The following is a 20,066-nucleotide window of genomic DNA, read 5'->3' as shown; positions in this document are numbered from 1 at the left end:
TGATTATGATTTTCTTTGAAAATCCATTAAAGTAGCCTTTAATGCTGATACCAAATGCTTAAGTTAGTCAGAACGGTCTAAACGGCAGACATAATTTGGCCCCATGCAAAACAGCAGCAGCGATGAAGACGTCCGGCTCTTCTTCCTTTAACAGATCAAATTGTTTTAAAGGTACACTTTGTAAGAATTACAGAGATTAACTGACATAAAAATATATATATAATATATATGCATGTTATTTATTATCACCTATGAACTGAAAGTTCCAATCTTTATGTTTGCACTGCCTTAAAATTACTATTTCTAATTACATAGATACATACATCTTTTGCGCTACGGCAGCTCAGAGCTCACAAACTAGTGACTGTTTCTGCATTACAACGGTCATGGTGTAAAGGAAATGAAACCACACGTACACAAAGAAGGAAAAAGCATGTGTTTGATTTATTGGGTAGTGTGAGGAAGAGTTAATGAGCATCTGTGTGAAGTAAAGCTATGACCAGAAAGTAACATAGCCACCATCAGTTTGGTGGTTGCCGGTGGCTGTTTACAGTCCACTGTCAAAAAGAGTAGCTGAAAGTTGGTGGTTAACGTTCTGGGTTTGCTAATAGTTTTATTTTGTCGAGCTATATTAATGTCTAGGTCCTGTTTCGGTTCCTGGTTATCTTCAGTGTTAGTGCTTTCACAGGAATGTGGCTCTACTTCCTCATTGCTAAATGCCATGACAGAATTGCTGGACTAATCATAATTGGTGTCCATTGGGTCAACAGGTGTTTTGGCCATTTAACACTTTCAAATCAAAAATAGTATCCAAAGGCTTTAGATGAATTTAATGAAAATAAATAAATAAAAATAAATAAATAAAAAAATAAACTTTGCCAGTCACTTCAGAAGAATAAGTTGTGTTCAAGAATTGTAAAGGATCAGAAATACTTTATTTTTTTTCCTCCAGTAACTGGACCTGTGTCTATACTGCCCTCTCCAGGACAAGAAATGACTAATTTTCTCTTTCTCTCTACCTGGTGGGCTATTCATATCATACTATGTAACAACTTTAATACAAGTGATTTAATTTAAATAGTTTTATATATTAACAGAACTTAATATTTTGTAAGCATTTATTAGGGGTGTTCAATTGTCAACCTGACCTGAAATCAGGGACTGGAACTGACTGGGATTTTCTCAGCTACCTTCATGGAAACTTAGATATAAGTGACCACTTTTAAAAATTTTAAGAGGCTTTCATTTTGAAACTCCTCATCAGACCTAGATGACCTATGGTGAGAAACATCTAGGGGTTCTCTATTATCACTCTGAAGTAAACTCAGTAACTGGAAACAAAGTTTTGGTAAAACAAATATTGAAACTTGGGTAAAATAAATGGACATTCTGAAATACAGTCCACAAATTAACCAAGTTAAACAGTAACTAAATAAAAAAAAAACATTAAAATCATGTTGCCATATTCACAGGTGCCCATTAGAAATTTTTTCAGAACAGAGGGGTGTAAATTATAATTAATTGTAGTTAATAAATTTATCAGTTTTATTATTTCTGAAAAGTACATGTCTGACCCAAAAAAGTCCAGTCAGGGCTGACTTTTGGCTGGTGTCATGCACTCTCAGCCATCCTTACTAAATTTCCAAATGCCGCTTTGCCTTTTTTCTTTGATGTGTCACAATTGATTCGTGCAGTTTTTTTCCAATTTGGCACTCCATACCCAAGATTGCGCATCAGGTGTCTTTTGAAATACCACATTGGTGATATCAGGCAAACAACAATGCAATGTCTTCTCATCCCAAAGTGGAAATATAGCTCAACTATGTCACATATTTACATTTCAGTTAACCGCAGTTAGTCCGAAATATTCCGATCTCAAGAAACGAGCTCGAGACAGTATCTGGTGCGCACGAGCGTTTTCCCTTTTTTATTTTTATGTCCCTTTACGGGCTCCGTAAAAGTTTTAGGAGTCCGGTAAATATTTGCACTCCTTTTGTATTTAATCAACAAGTATATTTGGCTATATACAGTATATTTTGAATATCCAGGATGCAATGTCAAAGGTTCAAATATAATGCTAGTTTTGTCCTTTTCACATCCCGTAGTTTAAGCAGGTTCTGTGGTTGCTTAGCAACGCTTTCACTACGACAAAAGGAAAGGCGATGGCTAACTGCAAACGTTAAGAGCGGAATTAAACTGGTAAGTTAACTAAAAAAAAAAAAAAAAAAGAAAGAAAGAAAACGCACATGTTTTATTGTTTTTTCAGACACATTTTTTAGTTGCTTTTTTAAATGAAACTTGCGTTTACTTCAAAGTTTTATCGTTTATCTCCATTAATTCACCAGTTATTGTTTCGTTCGATAACGGCCAACCTCAGTCCGGACGCTAAATTATCGTGTTAATTTGTGCCCCTTCTTTATAAAATGGAGTTAGATATTCGATTTTATTTCCAATTCATAAGAGTAATGTATTTAATCATAAGTATATTGACATTAAATTGATGTACATTGCTTTGAATATTTTTAAATGCTAAAGCTACACTTTATATTTGTGGTATTTTATTAGGCCTTAATCCCTTTTGGTAACCATTTGGCCCCCGACTTTGTCCTTTATATTTCTTTTTGCAAAAAAAAACCCAAAAAACAAAACAATAAACACATATATTGGCATTGTGAAATTAACTATTACAGTAGAATTTGATAACCTCTAGCACCTAGTGCGGAGGTCTTCAACAGGGGGTGCGTCACCCCTAGGGGGTCCACGGAGGTACTGCATGGGGGTCATGAAAGTTTTGGTTGATTAGCCTTTTTTTATATTCCCCCTGCAATTTTTTCACTAATTTAAATTTATTTAAATACACATTAACATGAAGTCAACACACTGTAGATAAATGGAGGCAGAAGATGTCTTTCAGTCATCAATACAAACATTCAGCGACACACAGGAGCTCTTTCAAGCTGGGCACCGTTTCATTCACAACGCCTGTCCCAACCAGCAGGAATCAGAATCAGAAATACTTTAAGAATCCCAGGGCGAAATTACATTTGTTGCATTACTCCATCTGTAACAGAGTGACTATAGGACTAGTTTGATATAACACAATTTCATACAACATATATAATTAGGGGGTCCTTGCTCCTTCTCACCATCAGTTTGGGGGTCCTTGGCCTGGAAAACGTTGAAGACCCATGACCTAGTGGATGGCTCTACACTTGAGAGCATAAACAATGGTTTTTGTTAACAGTTTTCTAAATGGACATGGTTTTCATACTTTTTGGTATTCCCCCCTTTGTTCTCTTTGTGTTTTTCAGCTGGGAAATTTGGAGATGAGCTCAGAAAGCCTTAAGATGAATTTAGAAGGGAATTTGCAGGAGGACCATTTTTTGTGTCAAGCTCTCCTAGACCAGGGCGTACTAAAGTCTCTGCAAGTGTCTCCTGCTACAACAGTGGTAAGCACAGTCAATTACACTTCTACAGAATCATGTGTGAGTGTGTCTCTGCAACTTATGGTTTTTTATACCAGAGTAGCACAGTTTCTGTAGAGATGTACCAAATGTTAAACTCCCAGTAGCACAAATTTATCTGCAGGCAATCAAAATCAAGATGTCTTGTTCAAAACAAACAACCCCCCCCCCAAAAAAAAAATTTAATTAAAGCCATTTATGAATAGGTAGTTGCTAATAGGCATTACTAATGGGAATACTTAATCCCAACTGTATTCTTACAAACTCATTAATCTGAAAGTGTAGAAAATGGTAGCTTATGCTTTTTTTCCTAACAACATTTGCACAGAGCATCATTATATCTCTGAATATCTATCTGACATGCAGCAGATTGCAAAAGTCTTTATACCCCTTGACCTTTTTGGTCATATTTCTACCACAAGCATAACTATATCTTATACGAAAGACCGACCAACACCAAGTGATATAAAACTTTATAATCGAAAATTATAGAAGAGTTGTATTAATTTTTTATACAAATAATAAAAAGTGTTCAGCCCCCTGAGTCACTACCTTGCCTAACCACCTTTTGTTTGCAGTTACAATGCAATGTAACTGCAATGCCTTTCAAGGTAAGTCATTATCAGCAGTAAAGACATGCAAAACTGGATGCGTTTTAGTCATTGTTTTTTTTTTATCACGTTCACACTGGCCGCGAAAAAAGCATTGGCAGCAAAAAAGCTTCTGCTGCTTCATTTTTTATGCTTGTACACATTAAGGTCAGACCTGTTTCAGGAGCATCCTTGACGCTCCTGAAGCATTTCCAGTCAGGTGTGTCCAGATGCATCCGATGCTTCTGCTGCTCCTGTGTTCAGTGGCAGAGAGCAGCTTTGCTATATTTGCTATTATAAGTTGTAAAAAGTAGTTTTGATATATTCTTAAGGATAGATGTCTTGCAATTTAATATATTTTGTCATTCATTCAATGGCATATATGCTCCCAAAAACCTGTTGATGTACAGAGGAGATTATTCAGCCTTTTGAATTGGTTATGTTCAAAGACGGGCAAAATGAAACATGCTGGACACTGGTTGGTAAAGACTGGAGTTGGACACCTTGATTATATTAAATTTTGCAATTTCTCAACTTGTAATTGTTTTATGTTTCAGGAGGATATTAACGAGGCTGTGACGTACTTTCTTAAAGCAATTGAAATGTCAAAGAAAGAACCAAGGTATGCTACCCCTCGGAAATATTCAACATTTTAGTCTCTATGACTAGTAAGTTGTTAAGAAAGAGCTGGACATTTTTTGTGTTCTTGTTTGGAATAAATATTAATTGTGCTACTGATAAATAGCTTCTCCAAAGTGTGAATTTTCAAATGGTTGAAACACAAGGCTAAGCTATTTTTTAGCGCTAATCGTTTTTGCTCTCTTAAACACTAACAGGAGGAACTGTGACCAGAGACGGTTGTTAAAATAACTGCACCAGCAGGAGTTAGGATTGAAATGTTCCCTTACTAGTGACTATGAAAGACTTGGGTCAGCCTTTGTGAGCAAACGCTGCTGGAGCTCTTTGCTAATTAACTCATAGCCTGTCAATAAACGGGAGGAATGAGCATTACCAATTAACACCAAAGGGAATACATATCTAATGCATCCAGCTCATACAAATGCACAGCACACTCTCCAATGAATAAATTAGAAGCACTCAAACACCCTGTTCAGAGATTTTTTTTCCCCACAGCTCCTTGAATTCAAAAATGTCTCCAATTTCACACAGAGTTTCTAGGGCCCACTATTCTGTAGCTCATTGGGTGATCTTTAAAGCTCTCGTATTTAAAAATTCACAGGGCAAGGCTTCTGCAGATATGGTTGACACTCAGTCTGAATTGAGTTGTACTAAGAGATGAAATTGGTGGCAAGTGTATCATATGAATAATTCAGTGTTGTGTTTATCTCTCTGCATGTTTTTTGTGTCTTACAGTACCCACTCTTTGGTGTTTAATGCTTCAGTGCTGTACTTTCGGACAGTGCGTCCTCTCCTGCAGCCTGGACGGTGCTCTGAATTAGTCCCCTCCTTAAAGCAGGTGGTGGAAAGTTTGGAGGAGGTGGGGGACCAGGACCACAGCTGGAGAGCAGAGCTCTCAATGCAAGTGACTTTTCCTTAATCAGCTTACTTGCTTTTGAATCTGATTACACTCACAAGCTGTTTTAGCAGCTCAGCCTTCTAGCATCCTCAGTTACTTTATATGGTTGTCGTCTTTTTTTTTTTGTTTCATCTTTGTCCATGGAAGGAAATGTTCCATCCACGAGCAACACCAATGCAAGGATATCAAAAGCTTCTTATACAACACCCTAGCCTGATCAAGATGCATCAGCAGATTGTTACAAGTTACTGTGCTGTTATGCAGCATTTTTTTCCCAAAGTTTGGCAAAACAATTTGTCAAAAACATACGTATTAGGATTTTAGAACACTCATATTATGATAAGGTTTGATCTCTTTTTCCCTGCAGAGAGTTGGTGAAATGTCTTTTGGATTCTGGACAAGTGGAGGATGCTGCAAGTTTTGCTAAAGTCACAGAAACCTTTATTAAGTCACACAGTGGACATCTCTATCCAAGGCTTTATGCATTACAGGTAAGCATTTCACTGCAACTGCGCCTACTTTACAAACTGATAAAAAGTGCCACCATATTATTTAAAACACTGCCCAAAATGTGTAAAAATCCTTCTTATAAAATCATCTAATCCAGCCTTTGATGATCAAAAACTAAGTTGACATGGAAACGGGCATGCCTCTAACTCCAACTCTGACCCATGCATATGCACAATTTGGAGGACATTGGGAAAACAGATAGTAAGGTGAAGAATTGAAGTCAGATCAAGTCCTCTCAGATGTTTAATTTCACTTTATTTAAAACATTAATAGTAGTCAAATGCCATCATAAGCATCTACTATGGCAGTGTTATCAGTGCTTACATTGGTGAACTCTAACTACACACGAGGACTTGTCAAATAAATAAAAATGGCCTATGAGCACCTCAAATCCTTTATCAAACTCCATGCAATATTTCAACTTTATCTTACCCTCACATCCCTCTCCCTGATGAGCAACAGAGTCGAACCACAGATCAACAGATATCATTTAAACCGCTTGCTGTATTTTAATACCGCTGTGATACCCATGCATAATAGGGTGGGTAATAGATACTAATGTGCTGGAGGAAACTTAAAGTGGGAAAGTAGGGGGGAAATGCGTTTTCAGATTACCCATATTAATAACTGGTTTTTTAACCGACTAGGTTCCCTAAAAAAGGGGTATGAAGAAGTGAAACATATTTAATCACATCCCTTCTACTTCCTACAGTATATACAGAGGACAAACTCTGACATAACTGACAACAAATACTTTTTTAACTTTATTTAATAAATGATCAATAAATATGAAAATGAAAACTAGGAAAAAAAGAATAGGAAAAAAATTAATTGGAAGACAAAATACATCAAATATATAGAGCTAAGAAGTATTAAGAAGTATAGTATAGAATTTCAATTAGCTTGTTCTTTCAATTCATTGTGTATTTAATATCATTAAAATTGTCATGTTTATTCTTTAAATGCTCATTAACTAAATGTATTTCTGTGTAGGCTTTTATTTATTTTTTTCTGTCTATTTTTTTTTACTGTATTATAACACATCTCTAAAAGTTCTCTACTGCAAAAAAGACAATTATTTACAAAACCTCCTGTTGAGTGGTCCATCCTGGGCTCACTCAATAGAAATTGTGCTTGTATTGAAAAATCGGCTCCGTAACACGTTTTTTTTTTTTCTTCCAGCATCTGCTTACAAAAAGCCATGTTTAATCTCCCTTGTATAATGAGGCAGAAATGCATATATAAATCGAAAAAGCACAGGCAGAAATAAATAGGGTGGAAGAAATGGAAAAAATAAAAGCATATGAAAAAATAAAAGCATACACAACAAGCACAACAACTGAAAATTATAATGATATTAAATGAGGCAAAAGTAAGGCAATTATAAAGATGATTTAATAAATAAATAAGCTAAATAAAATATATTTATACATTTATTTCTCATTCTATAATTAAATTACTGCCTACATTTCGGGTTATATTTTGTTTTAATTACGTCAGAGTTGGTCCTCCATTCGAATAGTGCTTAACAACAATCTTTCCAATTATTTTTTAACTAGTGAGTTCATACTTCTTCAAAAGTCTATTAAGTCAGCTAATAAATTTGTTAAGTGCATATAAAGATACATATACACATTCACACGTGCCTGCATATATCTTTATTCATACAACAATTGGCAATAGCCCAAGATTGGAACCCAAAGGAACTTGATTCTGCTAAAAGACCAGCATCTTCCAAGGCCTGCAGATCCCCACCATGTCAAAATCAATCTCCTTCAAATGAGGACCTTCGAATCGCTTCTCTGTGATATACTTACGGCGCCTGTGGTAACTCTTTCAGAGCTCATCATTCGTACTTGGAAAGTGGGAATGATATTATTTACTATTACTATGATACTATTTCTTGTATTATACTATTTTTATATGTACATTTGAGAAACATTTGTACAAAATTAGATTTTTTTTTTCATGAATAGGTAAAATTATACATATGGTTTTCCACTTTAAGGTTTAATTTTCAAAGACTAAAGCTAAACCAAATAACAAAATGGCCCAAGATGTTCTTATTCCTTGTGGGAATCTTAAGCTTAACCCCAAGATCAAAGCTCTATATGGCTGCATTGCATCTAAAGCTTCTGTACTTCCAATTGAAACTGTTCCTTAATGCTTTTGATGCATTTCGTTTCATCTTTCACATTCACTGTGCTAAATAATCACAACAAAAATAATTAATTGTGTGACCAATTTTCTGCTGTTTAACTGCTCTGACAGTTAAACATTCTAATTCTATGTTTTGTCAATGGTACTAAACCAGACCAAATTAGTTAGTAGGTCAAACTATTCTGCATTATTTGGGAGTTATGGTTTAGTTTATGTATTTCATGACATTCCCAGATCTCAATACAACTTCTACCTAAATGAAGAACCTTACATTTAACCACCATCTCTACCGTTAGAAGATATTTTGCTGATAAAATGTCTTCTTGTTAGGTCCGACATAAGCTGGCAGAGGATGATTTGCTTCGTGAAGCCAGTGAAGAGTGTACCACCCTCAAAGTCATTTACAAGATCAAAGAGATTAAAAGGTTAGAATTGTTTGTTTGTTTTTTTTCATTTTCACAGAATGTTTTCTTCTGCTTTGCTGGAAAGGATTTTAATGCTACCATTATAAAAGCTAATTTCCTTTAGTGAGAGAAAACAAAACTGTTGTGCTGCTGAAGTACAGAAGAAAAAGTACATTTCCTACAATAATTTTCTTTCAGCACCTAAACGAGGATTGTGCAGACAGGTGATTTATTTTCAAATACATGTTTGTTGTTCTGAGTATGTTCCCACCAAGCTATAGAGCCAAGATTAGTTGATGGTTCTGCAGCTGCATTTTATATGCTTTGTAACTTCCAACCGGTTGGAAAATCCTGTGGGATTAGCTAATTACCGGATATCATTTTCACCACAAGTCATGTTGTCGTTTGCATTTTATTTGTTGCGGATTTAAACCCTAAACCATTGTTAACTAAAAGCTTTTGAGCAAACTGTTGTGACTGTAATGAGATGCAAACTGTCAGAATTGAAAATAGTTGAAATCAAATGTTTCAATGCTCTGCATAAAAAAGCATGTCAGATTAAACCTTGGTTTAGGGGCAGTGTTATTGCCACAAAGAACATATATTTAAAATATTTTGAGGGATTCTAACTTTTTTAGTTTTAGAAGTTCCCATACAATTCTTTAGTATTTCATTTATTATTATTATTATTATTTTTAAATATATAAGAAATGCTTTGGTTATCTATCCACAATTTCTCACTATATTATCTAGTTGGAGCCGTTAGATAACCATTTAGTTGGTGAAGTGCTATAGTCTCTCCTAAAGTAAAACGTCACTATAACATGATGCTGCCAACCCCTTTACACATTTGGCAAAGCTTCCAAGCTTCCCCCCAACGGGATCGTATGTGTCTTATGAAACAGTTTTATTGTCGACAGACCACCAAGTGCATTTGTAAATGTAATAAAGCTTTAATTTTACGTTTGCAGTAATAGCATTCAGCCTAATTTTGGTGTTTCAGTATGTGTAATTACAACTTTATTAACTTCAGCCAGCATCTTGGCAAAACCTGTTATACACATCCTGCACTTAAATATATCTGGGAAAACAATACAGTTACATTTCGTAGTTTATACAATTTGAAGCCACGTGGGTATTTGTGGTTGTGGTTGGTGTAGAAACCATATTGATTCTTGAAAATACATTTCTGTTATTTTCTAAAAAAAAAAAACTCACAGCGTCAAAATTCCAGCTGAAACTCCAATGATTTAATTTGTGCTTTTAGAAGCATCAAAGCTTCTGCTAAAAGAAATTGACAGCTGAAGTCCAGTAAGTTCAGCATGACATACGAAATGCTGATGCAACAATGTATTCTCAGTGTCTGTTTGCTCCTCCTGTTTCCATTCAGATTTATGTGAAACAACTGAGTACATTAAAATCAGTTTAAAGTTGTTGACTGCATGTCTGGATATTTTTACACACAAACATTCTGAAACAAAAAAGTGTACTGTAAGTGTTTATTTATACACACATTTCTACCATGGTCAGAGATTACATAAGGAACCCAAAAAAGGAAGGAACAAATGAAAAAATGCAAGGCAGAAAAGGAAGTAGCCAACAATAAAAGGAAGCCAAGGAAGATATTTGATCAGAAACATTAGTGAACTAACGATGAAAAAAGAGACAGAAAGGATGGAGAAATGATCTTCAACTATGATTATTCAGACTTTAAAACTAATGTTTTAACTAAAGTATTTTGGATTAGGAATAACATTGACAGTGTAGGCAAATACCGCTTTTTTAAAATCAGTGGAAAACTCACCCAAATACAAAAATAGAGAAGTCATCTAGCTTGGCCCCTTAGTCCTGGAAGCTGGGCTGGTGAACTCTTCTCTAAAATAAGATGAGATTAATTTGGCTCAAAGCTTAAAATATAGCATGGTAATTGCTCAAATTGAAGGGTTAGTAGCCTGGCGTATGTTGTGCTCCAGTGTAGTGCATAGCCAACCCCCACCCTTCTCTGGAGGCATGTCCTCAGCATGTCAAATGTCCTTATGGTGCTTGATTTCATCTCTAAACGTCAAGAGCATTACTCAGCATGTGCACCATATAGTAATTTTTGCCTGAGGTTTATACACTGTATGGTGTGGGTATATTACAGGATAAATAAAAATACAGAAACTTGCATGGTACATTAATGCACATATGTACAGAGACCAGCTCTCCTCATGTATGAAACAGGTGGATGGAGGTAAATGAGAAAACCCCAACAGAGGATGAAGCTGTGAAGCTAAAGGAGATTTTCTCTCTTCTTGTGGATTCTGCTGAACTGACTGGTGCTCCTGTGAATTCTAGCCATCCAGAGAGCTCAACACGCATCCAACTTTGTGACAGGTTTGTGATCCAGAGTGTTCCTAAACATCAGATACTTAAAACCCGCTTACTGGACCAAAAATGACTCCGATGATTTCATTTAACTATTTTGAATAATATAAATTATGCTCTTTTGTGTCTGGGATTTACAGGGTTGACTTCCTGCTAGAGTTGGCTTTCCTCTCTTTACAAATGAAGCATCGGAATGTAGCTGCTGACTGTTTGAAACAACTGAATTTGGCAAGAGAGCTTGTAAGTGTCCAATATACACATTCAGCATGAGAAATGTCAACTGTAACTAGTGTTGCACCGATACCAGTGTCGGGCGGGGCCCAGATCCAGCACTAAAATAGTGGCGAGTACAAACAAATACCGATACCATTTTGAGAGCCAAAAGTTTATTCAACTTTTGTCCCCCGTTCCAGGTAGGCAATAAAAAGTTCTACTGGATTCCCTTTGTATTAGTATTTTTCCTGCTTCACAAAGGTCGGCAGCAGATTGACAAAGCCATGATGGCAATTATTTTACATCCAAGTAGTATGCAGTTCTTCATATATACACACACACACACACATCAATTTCAAACAGATGGTTTTAGTATGGTATCGGACAATACTGCACAACTAGGTATCGTATATCAGCATCCGGGCCAAAAATTGGCATCGGCGCAACACTAACTGTAACTGCATGGACATGTTCTTTTGATGACAGAGAGATGTTTGCCCTAATTTCAGAAATTACCTTATATTTGTGCTAGAGTGGATATGCTGGATGCCAACCGCTTCTAATAGACATCCCTTTCTTCTTAGAATACTGAGCAAAGCATCCTAATGGAATGTCTCGACTGTGAAATTAACATTCTGAAAAGGGATCCAAAGATGAATAACTACTCGAGAGCCAGTGTGGAGGTGCTAAATCATCTACTCTTGTATACAAATAACAGTCTTCTTGACCTATTGTTGGGATTTTTTATTTGTAAGAACTCAACTCTCACAGTTATTAAAAGCTGTTCATGTCTTAGAATTTGCTTAATACAGCTTCCTCCTCACTAATAGGAATTCTGGTATGGATGTGTAAAAAGCTTTAAAAATACAGTAGTTACTTGAAAGAAATATTTGGCCCTAATTTCTTGTTTTTCACATCTTTATTATAAAAAATTTAGATATTAGTCAAAAACACAAACACAAAAAGCTTTAATTTAAATACACATTTTTATTATTAAGGTAGAAAATATTCCACACCTACATGAGCAATTAGCCCTTAAACCTAAAAACTAGTTAGGGCACCCTCAGCAGCTGCTAGTGTTTTGGATCCTTGTCCTGTTGCAGAATCCAGGTACTTTCTAGCTGGAGCGATAGCTGGACATTATCATTCAGAAAACTTTGGTAGAGTGGTTGAATTTGGCACACCATTTCTTTCAGATCCTAAAGCCACAAAACAACCCCAGACCATCAAACTACTATCACCATGCTTTAAAGTTATGATGTGTTTTTTCTACTTTTACCAGATATAATTGGACACACAACCTTCGAAAATTTTAGCATTTGTCTTATCAGTCGACAGAAAATTTTCCCAAAAGTCCTGTAAAAAAAGATGATAAACAGTAAAGTTCAAAACAGATGTGGAACTCCGTCATCCAGACCATTTTTGACCAGCCTCTTTCTCATTGTGATGCCTCAACACTAACCTTAACTGAGGCTCGTAAAGGCCTGCAGTTCTTTTAATGTTGTTGTTGGCTCTGTTGTGCAGTCTTGGATGTGTCGTTGTTGAACCCTTTTGGTAATTTAGATAAATGGGAAAGTTTTGGTCTGACTTAAAAAAAAAACCCTCTTTATTTACAGCCGAGTAACTACATTATATCATCCTGGCATCCGGAAGGGGTTTCCTATTGTGAGTTAAAAAATACGATTAACAGTATCTACCCTTCAATAGAGGTCCTGCTGAATTACAGAATAAAACCCAGCAGAATGAGGAAGCATGCTTTTCTTGCCACCCCACACAAAAAAATGGTGCTTTGGTAGATAAAAGGAACAAAATTACTTTTAGCCACCCAGTCTCTATAACAACCATTAGATAATATTACCATGTCAATCTTCTCTATCGCCTGGATCCCAAAAAGGAGCCCTGTGTGGCTCTCACAGACAGAAACTTGAGGATTTTCTTTAATATTTCTTTCACTATTATTTTATTATTTCATTCCTCATTAAATATGATAACCTCTTCAGCACTTTTTAACCTTCTGGTATAAAAGGACAATCAGGTGGGAAAAAGTAACACATGTTGTTTGTTAGTTCAATCTAAAAGACTGACATGGAAAGTCTTTGGCACTCAGACATCGGCAGGAAACATAGCGTTTTTTTGTTTGATATGCATGAACAGGGGTAAAGAACAGGGATGTTTCCCCCAGGCCTGAAACCTGTGGTGGATTGTAGATAGATGAAGTTGGTCAGTCTGTAGACTGCTGGTTTAGCAAGATGGTATGTTGAGCTTTATGGGGAGATCCAGTGGATTGCATGAGCTGATACTAGTACTTCACTCAGGGACCTGAAACAAGAAAGTCCAGCAGAAAACCGGTCCATGATGAGCAAGCATGAAGAGACAGTGGAGAGACAAAAATCTGGCAGAACCAGGCTCAACATGGCGGTCTTCTGCCAGACTGGTTGAGATTAGGCGGGGATCGTAGTGAGAGTCCGGGAGGAATGACACTCTGATGAAGCTTTAGCAGTGATGGTGGAGGAGGGGCTGGTGGTGGGTTGAATCGGGGTCATCTGCATTGAAGTCAAACATGGCCCAACCTCTGCCTGCGCTTTTGGTAGCTGACAGAGTTGGGAATTGGAGACCTTTTAAGATGAACTCTGGATGCTGATTGGGCTTCTGTGGAGGTGTGGTTCAAAGCTGATTAGCTGGTGTCAGAGACGGATGAGGGTAAAGTAGTCAGTTCATTCATTTGAACTTCCACCTAGTCTCCATTTTTTTTAGGGGATATGAGAAGCTGCAGGTCCGTTTCTCCCAAGGGCGTAGGTTCGGTCTAAGTTTTGGTGGGGACCTTGACTACCACCACCCCCCACCCCGGCAGCACAGTGAAATGCCCAAGAGCACCGAACATTTTTGAGAAGGGGGGGGAACCACATTGGCTTAATAACCCCCTCCCCCCAACCATAACCATATCATACATCTTGTGTATACAACCAGATACAGTCATACTCAGCAGATCAGTTCAAGAACACTTTACTTTTTCCTTTACAAACTTCAGCAAACGGTACAAGTAAGATCAAAAGAAATATCCTCTGGATACAGCAAACACAATTGCAGATAAGAAGAAATCAATAATAAAATAAAATAATATATTGCACTAACAAAAAAAATAAACATGAATAAAATTATCTGTATTATTGCAATGTTTGTTGCATGATCATGTGTGTCTGTCTTTATCAACTGGCAAAATGTGTTATTTAAATGCACCAAACACATGCCTCCGTCTGTCATTTACAGACACAAACTGCTGCCCAATTTGCTTGATATCAATGAGGTCAAGTGCTGTTTGATGCACATGGCATACACTGATGTTGTTAAGGCGCTGCTGGGTCATTGTCGACCTCAGCCAGTTTTTCAGCCTTTTCAAAGCACTGAAGCTTCTTTCAGCTTCCGCTGAGGCCACAGGGATCACCAATAACAGCCTAACAAGCATCTCCACCTCATTGAATAGGCCACGAACTTCCCTGGGCATCTCTCTCAGTATCTCTGCTGCTTCTGCACTTGATTTTAGTGGATGTTTCTTAAGGAACATGGAAAGTTGAATCCCCAGATTCTCCCTGTTAATCTCTGGGTACTCCCCAATAGCGTCATTAACCTTACATCCTCAACCTGTTTTAATTTCTCCAGATCAGGTTGGTTGAATCTGTCTTTGAACTGCATATCCAAACAGTCCAAGACCTTGAACAACTCAATCCTGTAGAATTCCTCTGCTGTCTTTGACTGATGATGACTAGCCTGACCAGTATATCTCCTGGGGGGTTTCCTTTGGTGAGGAATTTCAATGGCTTCAATCCCCAAAGTATCCACCATCTGCACTGACTTCTCAAACAATTCTGCAAACTTTGCATCAGTCCTTTTCTCCTGAATAGCTGAGCTTACATATTGAACTGCAGTCTGCATACCGGTAATGGTTTGGGAATGACTCTGCAGGGATTTGTTCAAACACTCAAGCTCTCCGAGCACCTCTGTGGCTAGATTGAGGCCTAAAATGGTCTTCCCTTTTTGGAATCGCTCCAATAGACCATTTGCCCTAGTGCTTGTGTCGTAACCAAGTGAGGCCATTTCCTCCAGACTGTTTAGGATAGCCTCATATTCATTGAGGACTACCTGCACAGCTTGCCCACGGACAGTCCATCTTGTGGGACAGAGTGGTTTAACGGTCCTGGTGGGCCCCTCTGGAACAGTATGCTGTGCCAGAATGCCTTTAAATTTGCCAGATTGGTTGCTCAGTGTTCCAAGTTCATGGACCCACTGAAGTGCGTCACGCAGTAAGGGTGAAGAATTGCATGCACATTGGGTAATTAAGTTGACACAATGTGCGCCACAATGTACATACAATGCCAGGGGCTGCTCCTTTTTGAGCACTGCCTGGGCGCCAGAAAAAAGGCCTGCCATATTTGCTGCCCCGTCATACGTCTGTCCTCGCACACCTGAGATAGGTAGGTTCAGTCTGAGAAGCATGTCCAGAGCTAGTTTTGCCATCTGTTCACCAGTTGTAGATGGTGTATCATACAAGCCGATAAATGCTTCCACTGGCACCAGGTCTTGATCAACATACCTCAGGCATATAGAGACCTGCTCTTTGCCCTGGATGTCCTGGGTTCCATCCATAATGATAGAAAATTGGACAACAGGGAGGGACCTAATCATTGCAGCAATTCCTCTCACAATTGTGTGGCCAAACAAAGTCAAGTATTCATTTTGGCACTGGGGACTTACATAATCATGGCAGCGAGTCAGCCAGGAAGTTAGCTGGGTCATCATCCTTTGCCTTTAACTTCACAAGGTGGAACAAGTTACCCTCATTTGAAGCATGCCCTCTCATTGCAATTCCCTGCCTAGCCAGATACCTCACACACTCCATAATTTCCACAAGACAGTGCCTGGCATCCTGCTGTGTTTTGGCTAAAGCACTGGCCAGCTGTGTATGGACTGGAGTTTGCTCAATCGCATTCACAGTGACGGCATGATGGTGTGCCCTCGAATTTTGATGTTGAGTAAAGCTCTCAGAAGCATTTTTCCAATTCCCAAAACCATTTAGGCAAAATGCAGGATCATGTTTCTTTTCTAAGGAGGTCTTTTTGATGGTAAAAGCTTTGACACACTCAAAACAAAGAACTTTTTGCATGGTGGGGCTATAATGCAGCCATGGGAAGAGGCTAAACCATTTGGCCTGAAACCGCAACCTTTTATTGGGCAGCTGCTGTGCTGCAATGAATTTTACATCAGGCTGGTATGGCGCACTCCCCATGTCCAGGGCACTGCTGCCTTGACTTCCCTGGTCACTGGCACTCACACTGACTGCCTCCTATAGAGCAAACAAAGCGTAACCTGGTTTGTATTCACACTAGCTTAACTTAATTTAAGACTAACACTTCAAATGCCATATTTACTGAGATAATTTCACAGTATATTTCATATCTGAGAACAGAGGCGGATCTAGGGGGTGGCTACTTGGGCTTCAGCCCCTGATGTTTCCCCAAAATCCCCGGATCCTCGCTTTTGAGCTGATCTGAGTAAAATGTGAAGTACTGGAATTCACCAGATGGTGGCAGCATGTGCAGGAAAGCAGCCTGTAGCATTACCACGCAGAAGAAGTGTTTCCCTCTCGTCATTGCCAGCTTCAGGAGTCGTGCACCTCCGCGTAGCAAATTTAAACAGGGATAGGCCAGTGGCGGATATCAATGGATATCAGAAGCTTTTTTAAAAAGCAGACAGCTGGACCACCAGCACCACCACCAGTTGTTGCTAAACAGACTGATGTCCCAGGTATGTGAAGCTTTGACTGAATCAGAGCCTTTTTTTCTCCCGGTCTGCTGTGAAATTCTGTTCTCCTATGTTCACCTAAATCTGTCCTCCCTGTATTGGGAGCGCGCATTGAAGCCAGATAGGCGCATCTTGCGGATCTGCGCTTCTGATCCATTTCTTGGTAAAAATAACTCACAATCATGTAAAGGTTGTAGCATCAAGTTTAAACGACAGCTGTTGTTTAAAAAATTGTAAAATAAATAAGTAGACGAGGTCTCTGTTTTGTTTTTAAAGGGCAATGTGAAATATGAGAGATTACTGGATTAAGGGAATTTTTAGTATATGACATGATATCACACATAACAATTTTTGGGAATTTGGAAACTGTTGCTCTTTATTTATTGGGGGGGGAGGGGGGGTGTGTTCATTCACCTGCAAGTCTTTAACTGTGTTTATTCCTCTCTTCATCAACAACAAACTCTGTGGATTTGGAATACATTTGATAATTTTTTGCCAGAGTTATGAGAGGGAAATTAAATATTTTTGCCACCTGATATAATCCATTCCCCCATGGGAAAAAAATAAACAAATCCTCCATTATTTTTCATATATTATGTTTGAAACATTTATTATTTTATATTTTGAAATCCAAAATAGTTCAAATAAATCTCACTGTTGGTTTGATGATCTTTATGAAATGTATTTTAATTCTTAATTTAAAATGTCTGGAGGAAAACACAGTCCAGTGGTTTTACTTTCAACTTTTTTTGTAAATTTTTAGATAAATAAATAACAGAAAATACATTTGATAAAGACCATAAAAGGGGGAACAGATTATTTAAGTCAGCTAAAATATATGGTTCCCCTCCTTTAATTTTGGCAAATAATGCACACATGTCAACAAATCCACATGATTTGTTGTTGGTGAAGAGAGGAATAAGCACAGTTAAGGAACTGTGTGCTGTTTAATGTTTTAGCTGATTTTCACCATTTCATTTCATTGTATTTATTATATTTTTTTAATTGTTCTCTTATATTATTTTATGATTTTTTTATTTTATTATGTATTTTATATCTGCAACACTTGGTCAACATGTTTCTGTTTTAAATGTGCTATATAAATAAAGTTGATTGGGTTGGATGAGACGGTTCTCAGCGCCTCTCTGCTTGCGTAAATTAAAGTACACACAAATTTTGGTTTTGTGTGCGAGGTGGCAAAAAAAAAAGATGGAAAAAAGGAGTCAACACCTGCACCCTCAGGGCTAAGCCCCTGATCTCCTAGAATCCTAGATCCGCCCCTGTCTGAGAACTAACACCTCACCTGGAGCCCTGAAGCTCCAGCCACCTCTCCATCGTTCTGCTCTGCCCCTTGCTCTGCTGTCTGAGCATCCTATGTGAAAAAATATTACATAATTAACAGACCTATTCTACCTCACATTCAGTGCTGACCTTACTAAAAACCGGACTTTACAACAAATGCGTTGCGTGATAGATATCTAACTTATGGGTCCACTCACTGTACTTACAGTCGACGTAGCAAAATAACTTCTAATGTCTGTCCTTTTCTTTTTTGGTGGCGACATGGTGTCGGAGACTCAGAAGGAGACGCGTGTGCCCAGCTACCCGCCGCCTTTTGCAGCTAATCAAAGAACGTCCGACGATTCAAATGACTAGATTACCTGGGGCTGTTTGATCTTGATCTAAACTGATTGCCCAAGAAGCGATGGTCTCTATTGGTGCCAACCTTGCCAAATGTTATTCTATTTTCTCATGGCAAAAGTGATGTACAAAGTATTAACAGCAGGGAGCTCTCACTGTGTTCAAGGTTGGATTTTTTTTTATTTGGTTGTGGCATTAAGCTGCTATAACTAAATATTAATTGATTCATTGAGTTCACACATCTTCATCAAAGTTTCCAATAAGTGAGGAGCTAGCTCTACATATATACATTTTTTTCTTCATAGAGAACCAACCTTTTTAAAAATCATCTCATTTAGCATATTCAGCTCAATTTAATCCTGATTTAGTTGCCAAGTGATGGAAGTGCTGCGCTGTCATTGCCAGAGGAGAAATGCTCAATTTGCAGGTGTTATCCCACAGGCCCGGCTGAAGGAGATAGACAAGCTGGATCAGTTGCTGCAGGCTGCAGTGAGAGAAGACCGCCCCCGGGCTGTGCAGGCTGTGTGTGCTACTCAGTGGAATTTTTGCCTGCCACTCCTGCAGCACAACCTCAGGAAACGCATTAAGACGCCTCTCCTAAAATTGGCCCAAGTTCTGGAAGACATGCAAAGGTTTTTAACTGTTCTCCTTTTAACAGTTACCTAAATTGTTCGACATTTCACAGCTTTTGGCAACACCTCTTTGAAAAGTGTGAAAATCCTTATAATAAGGTGGCACTATAGAGACTTGATGACCACAATATAATCCAGTTTTTTAATAGAGAGCTTTGATGTTTTAAGGATGTCCTGAGCTTAAATTGTTATTGGGAGTCTGTCTGATATCAGTCAAAACACAATTATCAGAATATACTAGCCTGCATCTAAAATCTCTGAAGCAACCAAGCTGATAGAAATACATTGCTTCTGTCGGAGTTTTATGCAACCCATTGATCAAAGATAATAGTCAGTTTTTCTCATGGCTATTTCTGGTGACAATTCTCCCCTTTTTTGAGTAATATCACTTGATAAAGAATTGTTTTACAGTCCAGACTAAATGACAAAAGTAATAAAATTATACATGATTCATGCTGATATTGTATTGCGTCAATATCAGTATCGGACAGCTGCAATTTCATTATTATACTGAATTCAAAAGCTGTTTTGTGATGTCACTAGATATTTTTAACCCGCCCTTAAAAAAACTTGAGTTTTATATATATATATATATATCTAAAAAAAAAAAAAAAACAAAAACTGTTTTCTCACCCCTCGTGGGGTGGTATGTGTCATCCTCAAGCTCGGGTCCTCTACCAGAGGCCTGGGAGTTTGAGGGTTCTGCGCAGTATCTTAGCTGTTCCTAGGACTGCGCTCTTCTGGACAGAAAC

At 37.9% G+C, this 20,066-nt stretch overlaps 1 protein-coding gene across 1 annotated transcript in view; it reads left to right on the top strand.

Moving 5' to 3' along the window:
• The first annotated feature begins 2,152 nt into the window (after nt 1–2,152).
• LOC119782889 (cilia- and flagella-associated protein 46) overlaps nt 2,153–20,066 on the top strand; it is a 54,767-nt gene continuing 36,853 nt past the window's right edge. The window contains exons 1-10 of the mRNA XM_038284077.1: nt 2,153–2,199; nt 3,312–3,449; nt 4,612–4,676; nt 5,429–5,593; nt 5,959–6,082; nt 8,592–8,686; nt 10,889–11,041; nt 11,173–11,272; nt 11,830–11,928; nt 19,124–19,314. Of these exons, the coding sequence (XP_038140005.1) occupies nt 3,327–3,449; nt 4,612–4,676; nt 5,429–5,593; nt 5,959–6,082; nt 8,592–8,686; nt 10,889–11,041; nt 11,173–11,272; nt 11,830–11,928; nt 19,124–19,314 (1,115 nt within the window). The 5' untranslated portion in view covers nt 2,153–2,199; nt 3,312–3,326. The remainder of the gene's footprint in view (nt 2,200–3,311; nt 3,450–4,611; nt 4,677–5,428; nt 5,594–5,958; nt 6,083–8,591; nt 8,687–10,888; nt 11,042–11,172; nt 11,273–11,829; nt 11,929–19,123; nt 19,315–20,066) is intronic.

This window comes from Cyprinodon tularosa, unplaced genomic scaffold (genome assembly GCF_016077235.1).
Source record: "Cyprinodon tularosa strain WSP-4 unplaced genomic scaffold, ASM1607723v1 ctg199, whole genome shotgun sequence".
In the NCBI taxonomy this organism is placed as follows: Eukaryota; Metazoa; Chordata; class Actinopteri; order Cyprinodontiformes; family Cyprinodontidae; genus Cyprinodon; species Cyprinodon tularosa.
Note: the sequence above shows the minus strand (reverse complement) of the source record. Positions and strands in the feature narration are given on the sequence as shown.